At 43.7% G+C, this 19,395-nt stretch overlaps 1 protein-coding gene across 3 annotated transcripts in view; it reads right to left on the bottom strand.

Moving 5' to 3' along the window:
• PLCG1 (phospholipase C gamma 1) overlaps nt 1-19,395 on the bottom strand; it is a 139,493-nt gene that overhangs the window by 68,656 nt on the left and 51,442 nt on the right. For all 3 annotated transcript variants that reach the window (XM_033963637.1, XM_033963639.1, XM_033963638.1), the window contains exons 2-6: nt 18,783-18,935; nt 15,809-15,902; nt 8,324-8,371; nt 1,749-1,833; nt 22-105 (exon numbers count right to left, since the gene is read on the bottom strand). In XM_033963637.1, coding sequence (XP_033819528.1) covers nt 22-105; nt 1,749-1,833; nt 8,324-8,371; nt 15,809-15,902; nt 18,783-18,935 — 464 coding nt within the window. The remainder of the gene's footprint in view (nt 1-21; nt 106-1,748; nt 1,834-8,323; nt 8,372-15,808; nt 15,903-18,782; nt 18,936-19,395) is intronic.

Below are 19,395 nucleotides of genomic sequence, written 5' to 3'. Positions count from 1 at the left end.
CCTGCGGACCAGATGACTTACGCTCTTCTGCGCACTGTACATCAGGCTTCGATACAGCTGAGCAAACTGTCCATACGTGATATCCCCATTTTTCTGTTCGACGTCCTAAAGAAAAAAGAGAAGTTATTTATTGTGTCCTGGAGATGTTAAAAGCACATGAAGCAGTTGCCTGTGCTAAACACAGAGCGGAGGGGAGGGAAAGGAGCAACTGCCCCCCCAGGGGCATGGCGTGGAGGCAGCAAAGCAGCTATTTCTGTGGCTGAGAAGAGTTGGGGTGAGGGGAAGCAACACCAGGACCCAAAGCAGCTCTCTCTGCCGCCATAAGGGAGGGAAGATAGGTTCCAACTTCAATAACTTTGGATTTCCAGACTTAAATCCTGGGCCATGTGTCTGTTCAAATGAAATTAAATGCAGCCAAGACAAAGTTATCGAGGTTTTGGTCTGAAACTGGAACAGCTACCTTAATCTGTTATTCTGAAATCTGGAGAACTTTTGAAGATCACATTTTCATCAAAACTATTGGGAATACAGCTTACGTTTCAATGTCAAGTTAATAATTGAACAAAGAAATGCTTTTTTTGTCTACGAATGCTAAAAAAAAAAAAGTTATTTCGTCAGCAACATTTCACAGTATTGATACAAGCAATTATTCTAAGCAATTGGACTATTGTAATTCTGTAAAACGGTTGCAGTTGATTCAAACCACGGCGGCAAAATTCATATTTGGAAAGAGAAAATTTGATCACATGTCCCCCCTCTATTGAGACAATTGCATTGGCTTCCTGTTTATTTTAAGAGTACAATTCAAATGTGCTCGTATGATATTCAAAGTCATTCATGGAATAGTCACGTCCTTGTTCCCTTTGTCTTTGAATGAACAGCGATCCCTTCATCCAAGAAATACTCAAAAATACAAACTCTCCTTTCCATCCTTTAAGGGAATAAAATCAGTTGGAATTGTTTCCAGTTCTTTTTTATACCCATTTACAGCAATTTGGAATGAAATTCCCTCTTGTATTAGAACTTTGCTCGCCCTAAAGACTTTACGGAAGTTCTTGAAAACAGCTATTTCAACGGTTCTTAGAGACTTCTCTTAAGAAATACTGAAATGAATTCTCTAGATGATAGGGAAACCTATTTTAATAGATGGTAGAAAGCTCTTTTTGAACAAACTAATCTCTATCTAATCCAACTACATTCATCTTGTTTATAACTTGTTATGTACATTGAGTCGAGCTCCCTTTTCGGGAGACGATACGGTTTATAAATTTAAATTTTAGATTAGATTAGATAGATTGTGGAAATTATCTCCACAGCTAAGAGTGAGGAAAGGGAAGCAGGGCTGTCATCCCCATCACGATGGGAATGAGGCATAGCCGAAGGCGTGTTATCTGCTGGGATGGGGATGGGAGGGGAGAGAATGCAACAGCCATCTGTGCTGTTTAAAGAAGGGAGGAGAAAGGAACAGAGCAGACAGACGGAGAACCTAAGAGACAGAAAGGAAGAGATCCAAGAAAGAGAACAAGATATACAATGATGAGAGAGTAAGAAAAAGACATGAAACATAAAGACAAGGAGACGAGAAAACCAAACATTTAAACAAAACCAAAATAAACAACAAAAATAAAAAGAGTCAGATGAAAAATTATAATTCTGGAGAACTAGTGAAAAGGAGGGAAAAAAAAACTGAAGGAGGGGAAAAAAAAGACCACAAAACAAGGAGAGAAAGGAACATGCTTGACATATACCGTCAATCTGTCCTTCAGGAATCGCATGTTTGGCACTCTGTAGTTGACTTGAGATAACATGTTTTTCAAATCCTTTGCCGAAATCCTGGAGCAAAACAAAAAGGGAAAAGCAGATTTTTCAGGACACACAAAAAGGAGAAAAACATCCTCTATTCCTTTAAAAGAAGCCAAGCGGCCGACGAAGCCCCAGCAGAAACGGTGGGAGAGAGCCGCTGAAGGAGATTGCCATAAGTAGCCAGACCGAGCAAATCAGAGAGACGGGAGAGCCCGTGCAAGCGCAGCGCACGCCACAGGAAGACTCAATTCATAGGACAGAGCAAGTGGTTTTTAGCATTAGGCTCAGAAGTCAGATCCAGACACCTGGCAAAGGAACGGCGGACTTAATTTATGAGGGTAACTTTTAAACACATACATTACGATGAATTTTCAGCTAAAATGAACTTATGCTTACAAGTCTGGCTAAAAACAGGGTGCACATTAAGCATCCTAACGTAGGTTGGACCTAGGTTGGAGTGTTTTTTAAAAATCTAATCTTTATTGTATTCCTCACCCATTCACTGCAATGACAGCCCTGGCTCCTCCCAATATTTACAGTATAACCACTGGGTTTTGCCTTACTCACTTGCACTCCTGGTCTGGCCACTAGAGGTCAGTATGCTGCAATATCTAAATTCCCAATTTCAGCCTCTATCATACCACGCTTCCAAGCATTAAAGCTCTCTTGTGCCACTTACCCTCAACATCCACCCCTCCCCAACATTAATTCCCTCCCACAAGCAACATTCACCCTCACCCCCCCTTCGCCTAATCTCCATTTTTAGCCTTTATCCTCCCTCCTTCTCCTGATCTGTGCCTGAGGAAGCAAGCTTCCTTTGCCTCCATTCTGTCCATATTCAGTCAGCTGAATGTAGGGTTGCCAGATTTTCCGGACCCCCCTAGCCCCGCCCGCCTAGTTATGCCCACCCTGCCCTAATCCCGCCCCCAAGCCCTGCCCCCTGCTCTTGTCAGGCAGGGAGGAAGTCCGTGGATGCTACGTGATGACAGCACGTGCGTATGACATCATCGCAAGAGGGCTGCGCATGTGCAGACTTCCTCCCTTCCCGATCCAGTTTTTCCAAACCAAGACAAAGTGCCGGGTTTTGAAAAGCCGTCTGGTAGTTAAGCCCCACTCGGTGCATCCCAGAATGCATCAGGTAGGCCACTTGGTGCATCCCAGAATGCATCAGGTGGAGGAGAGGGATGGCATGAGTGTGGCGGGGTAGGGCAGGGCAGGGAGGTGCTGGCGCCCCCATCGACATGGTGCATGAGCCCATCCGCACCCCTGCCCCCACCCTAACTACGCCACTGTCCACACATTACATTTCATGAAAAAGGTACTCGCACAAGAAGCAGGTGCCAAGGTCTGGGGGTGCTTCGTACCTACGGTGAGTTTTAGAATGGAAATGTGTACACTGTCCTTTTGAAAATCTATACAGCGATCTCAGGTTAAAAATAGCCAATGCAGTTTTAAAAATTGTCTTTTTAAAAATAACCAGTTCCTGACTGGCTAATTTACCTGACTAGGCTGATCTAAAGAGGAACACATTTCAAAACTGGGCTTACGATGGCCTGTTAGTGACGATTTTCAATGCTCGTTTACCCAGAAACACTGAACTGAAAACAGATGTTCTCAATCCTCTGGCCAACGAAATTTATGAAAAAAATTTTCAGCCACTTGGGTTTATCTTCACTGGCTTAGAAAAACCGAATGAATGTCACTTATTGATAAGACATTTTAATGTTCAAGTTCCTCCTCAAACTTTTTAGACAAGTGATCAAATAGATTCTGCTCAGTCTCTGCAGCCAGACTTACATTGTTAATTTAGACCCTCTTTTAGTAAGTGCAAAATGCTCAGACACTCATAGGAATTCTATGAGCATAGGAGCAGCGTTGGAGAATTTAGCGCTCCGGGCCACGATGCGCTGGAGTCTGAGGCGGGCTTGATGAGACTCGGCGCCGCAGAGGTGGAAGACTGTGGAGCTGCGGATGATGGGACTCCATGAAGAGCGATTCCTACAGGACGCAACGGCGCTTGAAAGCACGTGCGGTGAGTGTGGAGCAAGACCGGCACGATTTTGGGATGTGTTCAGGCCCGAGACACCGAACACAGTGTCGATGAGGGTCCGTTAGCGAAATCGCACGCTGGCACTTGTCACACTTTTTTAAAAACTGGTGATAGGCTGGGACATAGGCCGAAAGAGCTCCGCCACAAGATCGAAGCCACATGGCCTGCCCGGTCGAACGGTACGAAGAAATTTTTTTAAAAAAACAAAACAATAAAACACGATGAAAATCAGCGATTACGATCAATTAAAATCAAAACCGCGGACTTAGAAGGCACAAGCGAAGGAACTTTGCGCAGAGAGTTGAAGACGGACTTCTCGGCTCCATGGAAAAGTAAGAACTGAAGACACACGCCCGGTGCATCGGGCGGGAAGGCACTCGCGCATGCGCGGTGCGGGCGACTCGAAACTTCGAGTTTTCTTCAAAGAAGCGTCCGCATCGGGGCTCCGTTGGATCACGTCACCCATTAGTGAGAATACCTGCCTGCTTGTCCTGGGATAATCTGTATTGTGGCTTAGTAAAAACGGTAGGTGGTGGGTAATGTTATACTGAGTCTGACAAAGGATTTATTATGCAGCTGGGTTAGGGAGAGATGGATGAGTGATCCCAAGGTGAGGTTTTGTGGTTTATAAGGTTTATAATATATTAGAAAAGACTGATTTTAAAGTCCCTTCTTTCTAGCTTTTAACTTAAAAAAAAAAAAAATCTTACGTCAGAGTTTATGATCAGGATCCTGAAAGGGAAGTCGCTCCCCACCTGCTCTTGAAAAGTGATCCCTAAGGAGAAGTCGCCTTGATCTGCTTTCTGGCGTCTGATGTCATGTCTAAGTGAATTGATTCTTGTCTAATTTTGGCCTGCGTCCTGCACATTCTCTGCATTGCGCAGCCCTGCACAAATCGAACCTTGGTGGTGATGGCTTTGATTTGAGAGCATTTTTGACAGTTTTATCCCTTGCAAAAGAAGAGCGGGGGGGGGGGGGGGGGGGGGGGGTGAGGTTAAAGCTACAACCTCAGCACCCTGAGGTTCTAGATTCAAATCCATTCGTCCCCCATTGCCCCAGGTGTATTAGACAGACAGGGGAAAATGCTTGCGGACCTGAATAAACTCATGTAAACTCTTCTGAGCTGTCCCGGTAGAACGATGTAGAAAATTGAATAAATAATTTGGTAATTAGAATAATGTGTGGTGTATTTTTGTTACACACATGTCTCTGTTATTTTGCCGGCTGAGTAAAAGTAAACCTTAGTTATTTTTGGCATTCTGACTAAATACATTGTTGACCTCTCTTCCCGGGGGTAGATTTTGAGTTCCTTAGGCCTCTGTGCAGTGCCGCTGTTGCACGCCATCTACCATTTTGGTTGTCTTTGTGAAGTATCGCTATAAAGATGTGGCCTCCGGAGCACACAACGCAGCCCAAGGAAGTCCCGCCAGTGACCCAATCCTTCCCCTGGACTTACTCTGGCCCCCGTACCTGATGCTTTCCTACACTGGCTAACTGCTCTTCCATTTGGCAACCGACAGCTCTTGCGTTTCTTAAATGGGCTTCTCCAGACCAAATTTGCAACTTTTGTTCCTTTTTAATTTGAGTTTCAATGCAAAAAAAAAAAAAATGTGCAAAGTTTGGAAGCTAGCAAAGGGGAAAAAAACTGCAGATTTGATGCACAAAGTCTTTTACTGGTAAAGATACAATGTAGCAATTGAAACAGTGGTTCTCATAAGTGAAGAGACAGGGCCCGACCATGTGCATGTCGGGTCCTGTCTCTTCGCATACGAGAAACAGTTTCGATTGCTACATTGTATCTTTACCAATAAAAGACTTTGTGCCTTGTACATCACAACTGCATTTTTTTTTCCTTTGTTTTCGTCCTTTGACTCGCCATTGTTAAGTTTTGGAAGCTAAGCCATCTCTCATTTTCCCCTTGCATTCCTACTATGCTACTTAGTTTTTATTCGTTGGTAAACCAGCATTTTCCTTCCCATCGGGCACAGACAACAAAACCCCGGTTTAGCAGAGACGAGAACGGGGCCAACAAACCAACCTCCAACCCTGTCCCCAAGCTCTCTCAATGCTGATTCCACAGAGAGCAAAAGGTCGATTCAGCCACAGTCCCAAGGAGTCCTTTGACAAACCACTAATATACATTTGAAAAGACCCAACTGTATCAGGAGGAGAACCAGGTCAAAGACACGCATTTGACACTCTCCCCCTTCCTACATTCCTGTATCACCGGCCGTGGTGACAACATCCTGCTGCAGGTGGCTGAGAAACAGAGCTCAGATATTTTTTCGCTCACTCGCTTCAGCCAGGAAGCTTTCACGTAGAATGTGGGTTTGCAGGTGTGGGGTACAAACCGACAGAAGATGCAACCATTGCCAACTGAAGAAAAGCCACATCAATGGAAGGACACCACCCAGCACCCGCACTCTCTCGAGTCTGCACCCTCAGCACTCCAAGCCCCGACATTAGCTCTTCACGGTCAACGCTGCTTGTACCTCAGTGGCCTAAAGGGAATTTTACAATTCTCACGGCACTTTTATTCCTGCACAATAAGGGTTTTCCACCAATGCACCCTATCAAAAGTAATTTAAACCCTCTCTAGGAAAGGATCCAACTACCCTACCTAGTTGCTGCCAAATACAGGCTTCAAAATCAACATCCTACCCATATCAAAAGCTTACTAGAACAAGTGGGTAACAAGATGGTCAAATACGTCATTCTTCAGCAATCTTTCTAAGTACAGTGGTACCCTTGGTTTGCGAACAAAATTTGTTCCAGAAGCATGCTCGTAATCCAAAGCGCTCGTATATCAAAGCCAATTCCCCCCTAGGAAATAACGGAAACTCGGACGATTCGTTCCACATCCCAAAAAACTTTAATAGAAAATACAGCACTGTACGTCCTTGTATTGCAAGATCTTACACGTTTCGAACAGTCACTACATTGCGGGTGAATTGGGCGTGATGCTTTTATTACGTTCAGCCGCGCACGCATACATTGTGCGTATTTGACGTGATGCACGTTCATGGAGTTAAAATTTATGAAAATGTTTTGAAACTCATAAACCACGTTACTCGCTATCCAAGGTACTTCCTTCTTAAATACTACCCTACCCAGTGGCATAGTAAGGGGGGGAGGGGAGGTGGACCGTCCTGGGTGCTGCCTTCGCGGGGGAATGCCGGTGCCTCTCCTCCTCTCCACCCCTTCCCCCCTCCAAGTACCTCTTGAAACGTTCACCAGTTTATTCTACAGTTGTAGACAGGAAACATCAACATTGATGGTGGTAGGATCCACCAAGTTCAAGGATAAGTTTTGCCTTTCATGTATAAACAGAAAGTTGACTGTCACATAATTTATTAAGGGTTTTCTAGCCAACATATTTATTGGTAGCATTATTAATTAATGAATTACATAATTAAAACCACAAATAAAAAATAGTAATTGGTAGGTGGTAGTGGGCAGAAATGATCATAAAGATTCACATGACATGAACTTGAGATGATAAGAGGTTCTAAAGATTGACGTCTGTACATTTATAATAAAAAAAGAAAAAGAACCATTTTAAATAAACGTATGGGGAAAATGGACACTATGAATTCATTATTACAAGGGTCAACAATGAATTAAAAACTGTCTATTACATATTTCATGCTTTACTATTAACAGTTTCACATAGAAACATAGAAGATGACGGCAGAAAAGGGCTACAGCCCACCCCCTGTCTATGCCCTAATGATCCAATTTTCATATCTTGACCCTCGTAGGGATCCCACATGGGTATCCCATTTATTCTTAAAGTCTGGCACGCTGTCTGCCTCAATCACCTGCACTGGAAGTGCACATGGGGTGGATGTCTTAAGGTTTTATTCCGTAATATCCTACAATTCTAGGCAGGTATCAAAAAACACATAGTCAACAAACACAGAGCATCATAAAACTGACAATGATAAAAAAAGGAAAAATGGAGTGACGCTGAGGTTACCGGCCTCAGTTAGGAGCATAAATGGACATTAATACCCCTGACCCACCCTCGTTCCCCTCCCCCACAGGTCCATGCTCCCTTGCAGCTGCGTGCTGTGGACTGTGCAAGCGCAATTTAAAGTGGCAGATACGCACCTAACTGCTAATTAATGCCAATTAAGCAGCTAATTATGCTATTAAAATATATCCACAAGTGACTTTCTTAGAGGAAATTCTCCTTTATGGAGAGCATAGCTGATGGCCGAAATCGTCTACTAGTGATGGATACGAGTTTCAGTCTGCTTTGGAGAGTTACCGAGACAAGTGAGAAAGGCAGGTTTGCTTAACTGCCCTCTCCTCGCCCCCGCCAGCACCTCCAAACTTTGCAGGGATTTTACCCGCACCGCAGGACAAAAGTGAAGCTAACTTTAGATGGGGAATTTCCACCAAAGCCTCGGGTAAAATACTTTACACCCATGGAAAACGACCGACATTTCTATCCCAATAACTCACCTGTCCTCTCTGTTGCGATCCAATGAGTAGAATTGTTTTCGGAGCCACCTGAAAGAGCAGAAAGTTCAGTGACACTGTGAGAAGAGTTATATCGTCGTTCTCTCTCCCCCCACCCCTGACCTATCACGGGGAGAGATATAAAAGCTAAATCTCGCTTTGCCCTTTACCCTCACGTGGACTCAATGAAAGCAAGATGGAAACACTCATTGCACAGACAAGAGATTCCCCACTCCACTTCCTCATCTTCTGTATTTTTTGGCACATCTTACCCCAAGCTGGCACTCTTCTCAGTAGTTGGTAAAGCACTTCTAAATCTCATCCGTTTTTACCACTTAAGTCCCCTTTCTCGTGCCTTTTAACTGGCCTTTTAACCGGCTGTCATGGGCCCACAATGGTGGAATTCTCTCCCATAATATATTACAATCGAAAGAGATTTACTTTCTTTTAAAAAATCTTTGAAAACACACCTTTTTAAAGACGCTTTTAATTCTTAGTATTATTTAATCTTTTCTTAGCATTTTAACTTTTAATCTAACCCTTCCCTTATGTTTTTTTGCCCTATATGTTTTCTTAACTAAGACAGATGTAATCTTCTCCCTTTCTCTCCCTCCACCTCAAGTTTGTCCTGTCTCAAACTTATGTTATTGAGTTTTAATTTTGTATCTTGATATTTTATGTTTTATTTTGTACATCGCTTTGTAAACAGATTTAGCGATAAATCAAATGTTAATAAACCTTGAAACCTTGACTTCGTTTGCTTCTGGTAACAAATGCTATCTTTCCTTTTCTTAGATTTCCTTACACATCCAGGGTGGGTGGGTAGGTGGGGGGAGGGAAATGTATTTTGAGGATTTAAAATTACTTAATTATAATATTATAATCACATCATATGTCTTATTGTATTAATAATTGGGAGAAGGATGGGAGAAAATGATTGTTTTATGTATTACTTCTGTCGTTAATATGCAGTATTTTATGTTCAATTAATTGTATTGCACTGTCGAAGTTTGAAAATCAATAAAGATAAAAATAAAAAATAAAAAAAAGTTTGCTTCTGGTACAGGCTTTAAAGCCAACCTGTCCCACTGCAAACAAGGCTTCCTCATTAAGTTGCCAATCGAGGGGGGTGGGTACTGCCTGGGCACAGTCTTCCTCGGGGCACTGGCACCCCTCCTCCTTCCCCCTATCTTTTTAACTTCAGGGCAAGCAGCGATGAACTTGACGCTCGCGTCGGCTTCGGTGCTCTGACATCACTTCCTCGGCGCGGGTCTTAGAAATGATAATAAAAAGGTATGGGGGAAGGGGCGCACATGCGGCAGGGGGACGAGTGGAATGGGGGAGCAGAGAGCAGGAGGGGTGCCAGCACCCCCTTTTCTACACCCCTGATATATTTTTTTTTACTTCGGCATTCCTAATCCTGCTTTCTCTCTTTACGTACCACACAACAGTCTAATCTTGGCCAAGATATAATTTGGCCGTGAAGAGCATGTGTAATCTTTTTGGGATGCATTCCTATTTCTCCAAGGATCCCACAATCCTAGACCCTAGTTGCGCCTTCCCAAAATTTTCCTCTCCTTCCATATCTGCTTCCTTGAATCGATCTAACACAGGGTCAAACACCAGACTGAAATCCCCTCTTGACCGATTGGCTGAAGACCCGTTTGCTCCAAGGAAGTTCCCTGCTCTTCACTAGGCACATGGAAGTGAAAGCTACCAGTGTTTAGACCCCAAAGTGACCCCTGAATTCCAATGCATCTCCTCCCAAAGCCAACAATAACCCTTTCCGTGCTCTTTTTTACAGCAGACCATTAACACCTAACCCATGTTTTTTTAACATTCAATTTTTCCTTAAAAAGTTCTGAATTAAGAGATACAACAAGCACATTAGAACTCCCCCAATCCCCCTCCCACTTCCTTTTCATCTTCATGCACTCCCCCAACTTTGCGATTTTCATGTCTTTCTCACTGAAAATTGCCTTGAAGAATCTAATGAAATGGAATTTTATTTATTTATTGGGATTAACCAACTTTGTGAAGAGATCCACCCAAGCTGGCCTCCAACAAGTAAAGCCGAACATAACGCTTACAATTTTGTTAATAATAATAAAATGACCAGAAAGGTTTGAATAAGTTCCTGGAGGAAAAGTCCATAGTCTGTTATTGAGAAAGACATGGGGAAGCCACTGCTTGCCCTGGAATGTTGCTACTCTGGATATTCTGGAATCTTGTTATCTCTCTGGGATTCCGGAATCTTGTTATTCTTTGAGATTCTGTATGGAATATTGCTACTCTGGGTTTTGGCCAGGAACTGGTGACCTGGATTGGCCACAGTGGGACCGGGCTACTGGGCTTGATGGATTGGTCTGACCCAGTGAGGCTATTCTTATGTTCTTAGATATAAACATAAATACAATGAATGAGGTAAAGTCAAAATCAGTGAATTGAAATTTAAAAATAGGACGAACATGAAACAGTTTCAATAATATACTGATAACAGCACAGTGGCGTAGTGAGGGAGAGAGACGCCCCTCCCCCGCCCTCCTGCCTCTTCCCATTCCTCCCCTCTTCCCTTCCCCCCATGCCTCTAGTTGAAGTTCTTGTTTGCGTGGTCAAAAACGTGCTTCTCGTGGCTCCGTCGGCTCTCCCTCTGATATCACTTCATATTTGCGGCACCCGGAAGTGATGTCAGAAGGAGAGCAGACCGGGTCACGAAAAGCACATTGTTGACCACTGCAAACTACAACTTCAACTAGATGCGTGGGGGAAGGGAAGAGGGGGCGCGCTTGGAGGGGAGGAATGGAAATAGGCGGTGGGGGGGGGGCAGAGAGAAGGGTGCATGCACCCCCAACTAGGCGCCTGGGGCAGACCACCCCCCTCTTACAGCACTACAATTCAAATACAGAGAGCACAAATCAGAACATTCAAATAACACAGATATAGCGCTAATGCTTTATATAACACAGCTTATCATACAGCTGAGGGGTGCAGATAGTAGAAGGGGACAAGATGGATGGTACAGGCTCCATTGGGATAAACAGATGGGTGGCCAAACTCAAAGCAAGTTGTTTGCAACGTTAACCCTGGAACGCCCGGAAATCTTTGGAACTACTGAGTCCCACTGGGGTCATTTTGACTCCACATGCTACATCCATAGTTTATTAGCCATTTTGCTATAAATATGACTTTTAAATGTATGTATATGATTACAGTGATTATAATTCGAGGAAACATTGAGTCACAATTAATTCAAGCCTTCGACCCAGACAGACACCAACACCACCACCTGTCTGAGAAGGATGTTGTGATTTTCCAGAGGTGTAAGTCTTCACCAGATGGCAATTCAGACTGGAACTGGAAGAGTCACCAGCATGGCAAGAGAAATAACTAAATTTGTCACCTGGACAGTTGTCTTCTTCTAACGCTGAGCTACCTGAATCATCACCTTCGACCACAACATCTTCCAAAAGTTTCCTTCTCACTTCCTCAGCAGAATACTTTACAGAGGCCATAACGACTACGTGACAGCGCGTGAAACTAACGGAAAGAGGGTGTCAAACCCTGAAATTGCCTATTTGGTATTCCACGTTGCAGTGTAAATTCGGGTTGGGTATTTTTAAACGTTTGAAATCTTGGCTCTTCTGTTATAATAGAAATGTAATTATGTTTATAATGTTGCTTTTGTAAGTGCTTATTAAAAGTTTTTGTATTGCGGTCAAATTGACCCCAATGGGCCTCAGTGACAAACCTGCCACTCAATGCCACCTGGTGACGATAGAGGAAAAACCTTTTTGCAGTATTTAACGTGTAACACCACCACATGAAACGTCATAAAGTATTAAAAGATAACTTTGAGCCATTGTTGCAAAGCAGACTCCAAAATTATCATTTTGACCCCATTGGGCCTTCCGGGGCTCAACAGTGTGTGAAGCAAGCTAGCGTAGGTGCCGAATGAGCGTTCGGTCAGTCACCCTATGGATTAAAAGGTCTGCAGGTAAAAGTCCGTCAAGCCTCCGTTTATCTTTCCATGCAAAGATGATGCTCAGCTCTTCAGAGGGACCAAGATTTCCAAAACACAGACAACCTCTCTGTTGGAAGACACCAGGATACATGTAGGCAGGAAATCCTACTGTTGATGTTTCTGATGCGTCTGTTTCAATTATCTTAAGATAATATTTGTGGATTTACTTTTTCATGTAGGTCTGGATGGAACTTTACAGATGTACTGCATACCTTATAAGTACATAAACTCATAAGAGTTGCCATACTGGGACAGACTGAAGGACGATGAAGCCCAGTATCCTGTTTTCAACCGTGGCCAATCCAGGTCACAAGTAGTACCTGGCAGGATCCCAAAAAAAAAAAAAGCAAAATAGAATCCATGCAGCCTATCCCAAGAACAAGCAGTGGATTTCCCCCAAGTCCACCACTTTTCCATTTTGGTTCAATCGATTATTCTATCTCATCTCGATTATTGTAATGCCCTTTACCTCGGTATCACAAAAACCTGTCTCTCCAGATTACAATTGGTCCAGAATACTGCTGCCAGGCTGATTTTTGGGAAGTGTGATCATGTGACGCCATTGCTCCTCAACCTTCAAGTCCGGTTCAAGTGTGCCTGTGTTGTTTTTAAAATTCTTCTTGGTATTTTTACTCCCTTTATCTTGGAACCTTTATAGATTCTCTTTTGCAAGAGGCGATCAACAACTTAAGCTTTCCTGCCCATCTAGAAAAGGTATCGAAAGAACCAAGACTTTTGGCCTCTCTCTGTCCTTCAAGTTCACACAACTTTGGATTGATCTTCCACTTTTCCTGAGTTCTGGTTCCCTTTCTTCTTTTCGGAAGGCTTTGAAAACTATTCTGTTTACTAAACACTTTGGTAATTAATCCTTTTTGAGATCCATTCAATATGTTTCCTTCAGCTTAATCTAACTATTGGAAACCAAGTCGAGGTTTTTTTAGATTGAAGTCTCGGTATATAAAACCAAGTATTAGCTTAGATTCTTAATGGTTTATGGTCAAATTTTGTCTGCACTTGACCGACTGGATATCAGCCTCAGTGCCGACAATTTTTTTTTTTTTGTAATGAATGCCAAACATCACTGGCAAGGTGAGATTCTGGGTGTTCCCTCTGGGAAATACGATCACTTACAGCAGTATCAGAACCTGTGGCTAGGAAAAGGCAGTTTGGATCATTAGCAAGGTGCCTTGGGCTGGGAATACCTGGTTTCAGTATCTGAAGAGCTGATGGCTAAACCTAAGCTGCTCACATTAATGGCAATTCTATACCAAGTGTGTGCCTAAATGTACAGAATACTAACATTTCAGGTGCCTAAATGTACACATGCCCCCCCCCACACACACACACATCCTGCTTACCTTGGGATTGGTAGCATGGAATCTTGCTACTCTTTGGGGATTCCACATGCAATGTTGGTACTGTACTTTTTGGACTTCTGGAACCTTGATACCCTTGGGGGATTCCGTAAAGAATGTTGCTGTTATTTGGAGTTCCGGAATCTTGATACCCTTGGGGGATTCTGTAAAGAACGTTGCTGCTATTTGGAGTTGCGGAACCTTGATACCCTTGGGGGATTCCGTAAGGAATGTTGCTGCTATTTGGAGTTCCAGAACCTCAATACCCTTGGGGGATTCTGTAAAGAATGTTGCTGCTATTTGGAGTACCAGAACCTTGATACCCTTGGGGGATTCCGTAAGGAATGTTGCTGCTATTTGGAGTTCCAGAACCTTGATACCCTTGGGGGATTCTGTAAAGAATGTTGCTGCTATTTGGAGTTCCGGAACCTTGATACCCTTGGGGGATTTCGTAAAGAATGTTGCTGCTATTTGGAGTTCCGGAACTTTCTTATTCTGAAATTCTGGAATGTTGTTACCAGTTAGGCTTCTACCAGGTACTTATGACGTGGATTGGCCATTGTAGAAACAGGATATTGGGCTACATGTTTTATGAACATACTGTAGTCCATCTAGCACAGTATCCAGGTCACAAATCCAGGCAGAATCTCAGAATAGCCAGAGGGGCAAGATTCCAGAATCCCAAAGATTCTGGAAGATTCCACACTACCAATTCCAGAAACAAGCGGCAGCCTTCCCCAGGTTTACCTTAATAATGGTTTCTGGAGTTGACCTCCATGAGCTTGTCCAAAACTCTTCTAAACTCAGCTACAGTAACTGCTTTCATAACTCTTGGTCACCACCAATATTCAGGGGCTTGCCTTCTGCTCATATACTCTTGTAAATCTTTCTCCTCTCTTCTTATATATTTAAGCTTTGTAAACCGTGCTGAGCTCCACTTCCGTGGAGAAGATGCGGTATATAAACCTAAGCTTAGTTTCGTTTAGTAAGATCGGTGGCCAAAGACAACCCCTACAAAGGTGGCATCTCTTTGTCTATTGAGACTTAGCTAGCCAGCCGCTGAATACTGGCCTAGCCAGCTGTATGCCAGCCAGCCATAAAACACCAGAAATTCAATGCCAGTGGCCAGATACAGGGCCGGCATTGAATTTCCAGTGATCACCAGCAATTTCCATGAGCCTGAATGAGTTTTAAATGACAGCACTGGGCTATATCTTGTAATGTCATCGGAATATTTGCATTTTTACTGCTCTAATTATCCATTGGCCAAGTAAGACTTATTCTTGCTGTACACCGTTCTTGACTCAATTCCTTCAAAAAGTCAGCAAATAAATCCTACAAAATAAATGAATAAAATTGCCCCCATTACGTTCCACTCCCTAGAGCGGTGTCATATGAGGAAATGAAACTCTACAGAGACGGCACTCTGCTGAAGGTCCTTGCAATCTGGACAATCCTGCACTTAAGGGACAGCAAGACATTTTTATGGCGGTGAAGAAATGCAGTCCGATTACTGCCTCCACCGCCCAGTGCAAGAAAAAAGTATATATACCGTTCAAGAGCATGTACGATTTATGAAGTGCAAGCGAAGAACACTGGCATAGACTGTACCGTACCCTGCTTCAAGGCAGGCTCACCACATGGGGGTGGCAGGATTTTGAAAAGGAACCTCTGAAGAATCTCTCTTTCAGAAACAGCCTGCGGTCAGGCGGGTGTAAAGCAGCATAACAGCCCCCAAGTCTGGCCTAATTGCAGTCGAAATGGCTACAGACCTGGGAAAGTGAAAACTGAAATCTGCAGACCTGACACGAACTCACTTACCACAGTCCCTTTGTGAAAACCAGAAGCTGTGGTCGATTGAGCCAGAGAAGAAAAGCTCTTTTTTTTTTTACCACAGCTCACCCTATCAAAGCTCAGCATACAAAATGCGACCTCTGGGTCTGTGCAAGTTACCCTCCGAGACCTTTGGTGGGATTGAACTCGCTATGTTTTCTTTCAAGATTTAACCCTAAGCACTGTTCACAGGGCTGCCAGGAAGGACCCAGATCCCCTCTCTGCCTTCACTTGATTTTTAAGCTGTACGGAAGGAAGTTTTAGAAAACGTAACCTCACCTTTCAATCTGCAGAGGCGTGGCCGATTTTAGAGTGTCCATCACCAGCCAGTTCAACCCTTTAATCCACATGCTGACCTCGTCCTCGGATGTGGCTGTGAAAGATAAGAGAACAGGACATGAGAAAAAGCCTGCCTAAGGCATCTGCCTGGACTGCTGCACACCCATTTCCAGTACCTCCTGTGCTTCGGACCCACACCCCTCCCAAAATCTGTTTCCTCTCTCCCCAGTACTATGTCTCTGAATGAGCCCTCACAGTCCAGTTTAAGAATCAGTGTGGTTTTTTAAATCTGTGTTTCTAAAGTGATCCTGCAATGCATTTCTTATTTGAAAATTTATATACCGTATATTACCTATATGGTTTACATAATAAACAAAATATGAAACAAAACATACAAGTTTCAAATATTACAAATCATTATACTTTAAAAAGCATCAGCAGGACAGAAGACTTTTTCAGATCTCAACACAAAAAAGCATTAACAAACAGCTGGGTTTCAACATTTTCTTAAAATTCATCCTAGCAGTACAGAAACGCAAGATTCCTGGCAGTGCATTCCAAAGCTTTACACCCGCTACCGACAACACGGCCACACCAATCTTAATATGGGAGGTCGGCAGCCTACCCTCTGAATATAATCTCATACTATTTTCTGATCTCAAACTTCTTTTAGGCTGATAGATAGGAGAGACTTGGTACAAAATCTGATGTATTATGGAAAGAATTTTGAATTGGACTCTGCTGCATCGGTGGTGGTGGGGGACCTGGATTCTCATGTTACTGCAGAAGGAAACACCTGCTTCTATGATGGGTGGCAAAAACACACACACACAGAATGTGGTACTGTATAAGAGCTGCAGCACTTTCTACACTGCTTGAAATAATTGGTTTTGCAGCGGCACAGACCAGCGGATTACAAACCAGTCGTCACGATTCAGGATATCCACAATGAACATAGAAGAGACCAAGTTGCATTCAGTGGAGTCAGCAATGTATACAAACGTCTCCGAGAACCGGACTGGCAAGGGAGGACCAAGAACTGCTGATCTCTGGTGTATACCCTCCCCTCCTTGAACTTCACAGATAGGGGCTGTCTAGATCTAGCCAGGTTTCCCTGAATTCTGTCGTTCTGGGCCTCACCATCTCCCCTGGGGGGGGGAAGGGGGGCTGCTGCCTATTTTTAGATATTATATACACCATACTTTCTTCCATAGCTTAAGAGGACATGTCATATATGCTCTTAGCTTTCCATTATAAAATGTAAGCACAGGGTCCCTAGAGCTTCTTTAATTCTATGCCTACAGCCATCAGCAAGCTCAGGTTTTGCTAAGCTGTGGTTTGTGAAGAGAGAGAGACAAGTTCCAGGAAAATAGCAGCTCAGGGGCTCCAAAGACAAGACCTGCCCCACTCAGTTTCCTATTAAGAGCCAGCACTGCTCCCTCAGTGCCTAGAAACTTGAGACGACAAACTGCATGGTTTGATCTCGTTACAGGGAGAAGACAAGTACCGGCAGTTCCACAGATTTTTCAATAATTTTTCAACAGTACACGTTAAATCTCCAAAATAGTGCTTTCATATACACTACAAATCTTACGATATGGAGTAGATATACCTGATAGCAGCGGAGGACTTTGGGGTGACCGCCCCAGGCTTTAAGTCTTGGCTTTCCTCTGTACATTAGACTTTAAACATGAGTTTTTCAGATTTTTTTTTTTTTTCCAATTTTCATTACATATAAAAGTGGGATTATTAAAAAGATACCTCTTTTGTAAGATTGGGAATTGAATTTTAGGTTGTATGTCTGAGCGTTGGTCACTTTTTTTGTTGTTGTTTGTTTTCCACTGTTTGTGATTATTCTGTTGTGGATGTATTGTTGATTTTTCGATTATGTATGCATTTTGTTCTGACCCCCTTTGTGTAAAGCGGGATACAAATAAACTATAAACCACTATTTTGGAGATTTAAAGTGTACTTCCCTCCCAGCAATCACCCCCTCCTTGCCTACCTTCTTCCTCCAGCATTCCATCATTCTTGCCCCCCCTAAAGCCTCAACATTTTGTAGTGCCCCCCCATCACCATCCACCATAAGAGCTGCTACTTATGTCTTCTTCTGCCCCCCCCCTTCCAGGCCATCTGGTAAAACAATAAGTTGGGCTAGTAATTGGGGGGGAGATGCAGGGTTACCAGACGGGAAAACCCGGACACATTGTCTTTTTAGAAGACTTTCTGGGTGCCCAGACAGACTTTTCAAAACCTACAGTTTGTCCAAAGCTCTGGCCCTGTTTGAAGGGCCTCTGAGCATGCTTGGATGATGCCACATGCATCCGCAGATGATCGGAGGCCTTCGGATGGGGCCCAGAGGTCTGAAATGAAGAAGAAGAAGAAAAAAAAAAAGAAGTTTCTGGGGGACGGGGTTAGAGGCAGAATAGGGCGTGGCTGGAGGCAGAATGGGGCTTGGATGGGGCGGAACAAGGCGTGGCCATGCATCCGAGATTTTACAACAAAAAAAATACGGTAACCCTAAGGAAGATGCTACCTGCAGGGCAACCGCTCCGTACTCTGTGCTTCCAGCTCATTATGGCTTTTTTCAGCAACGGGACTGGACTGCATATATTAGGACCCACCAGTGCATTAAATCTGTACACTTTGCTTGCTCTGAAAAGCAGACCAGTCTGCCACCCTGGAGGACCAAAGCTGCTCTAAATTACGATACATCTTCTCCAGGAAGCCATGAAGACAAACTCTGGTCCTTGCAGGAAGCAAAGGGGTCGGGTTTCCACTCTGAATATTCATGAGAAGGTTTACATGCGCATAATTTTGACTGACCCAAAAACCAGAGCTGTCCGCAGCCCTGAAAAACTGAGTTCAGCATCCTTACCCAAGTGCAAGAAAGAGTTTATCACCGAATGCTAGAGCACAGAGTTTCTTGCACTCCCAACCCCCAAAACCTTTTAACAAGAAGGGCTGGTGTCACCTTGCAGACTGAGCGTCTTCAACCTGAACTCCATCCCATAGAGGATAACGAAGCAATGAGACTGCTCCGGCCTGAAGGACGGGTCCTCCTGGTAGCGGTCAAAATCCCGTGAATTCTTGCCAGGCCGAATCTCTTTGATTTCACGAATGTCAACTAGAGAAAGAAACAAAAACAGACATGTTAGTATGAAACGGGGGGGGGTGGGGGGGAGCTGTGAAAAATTCCCAGTAAATAAAGATCTCAAGAGGACAAGCAAAATTATGGCACAATCCCTTCAGAGAAGCCCTTACGCATTGTGTTTGGGGGGAAGGGAACCCCTAGATTTTCTCCTCTAACTTTATTGTTGATTAGCATAATTTAAACAAATTTGTACCAAAATAAAAATGGCAAGCAACGCTTTGCACAACTGACCGCCAGAACTCATGGCTTACTTATTCTACTTTGCAAAAGCTATAGCCGTGTGATTTAATGATTTACACTGTGAAAATAGTGTTTGCTGAAGGAGAGCGTTTTTCAGCAAGTTTTTGCACAAACTGGTGCAAAACGACTTACGAGGAAGGCGTGGCCTAGTGGTTGCAGCTACAGCCTCAGCGCTGCTCCTTGTGACCCTGGG

Source organism: Geotrypetes seraphini, chromosome 11 (assembly GCF_902459505.1).
Source record: "Geotrypetes seraphini chromosome 11, aGeoSer1.1, whole genome shotgun sequence".
In the NCBI taxonomy this organism is placed as follows: Eukaryota; Metazoa; Chordata; class Amphibia; order Gymnophiona; family Dermophiidae; genus Geotrypetes; species Geotrypetes seraphini.
This window is presented reverse-complemented; position numbering and strand designations above follow the sequence as displayed.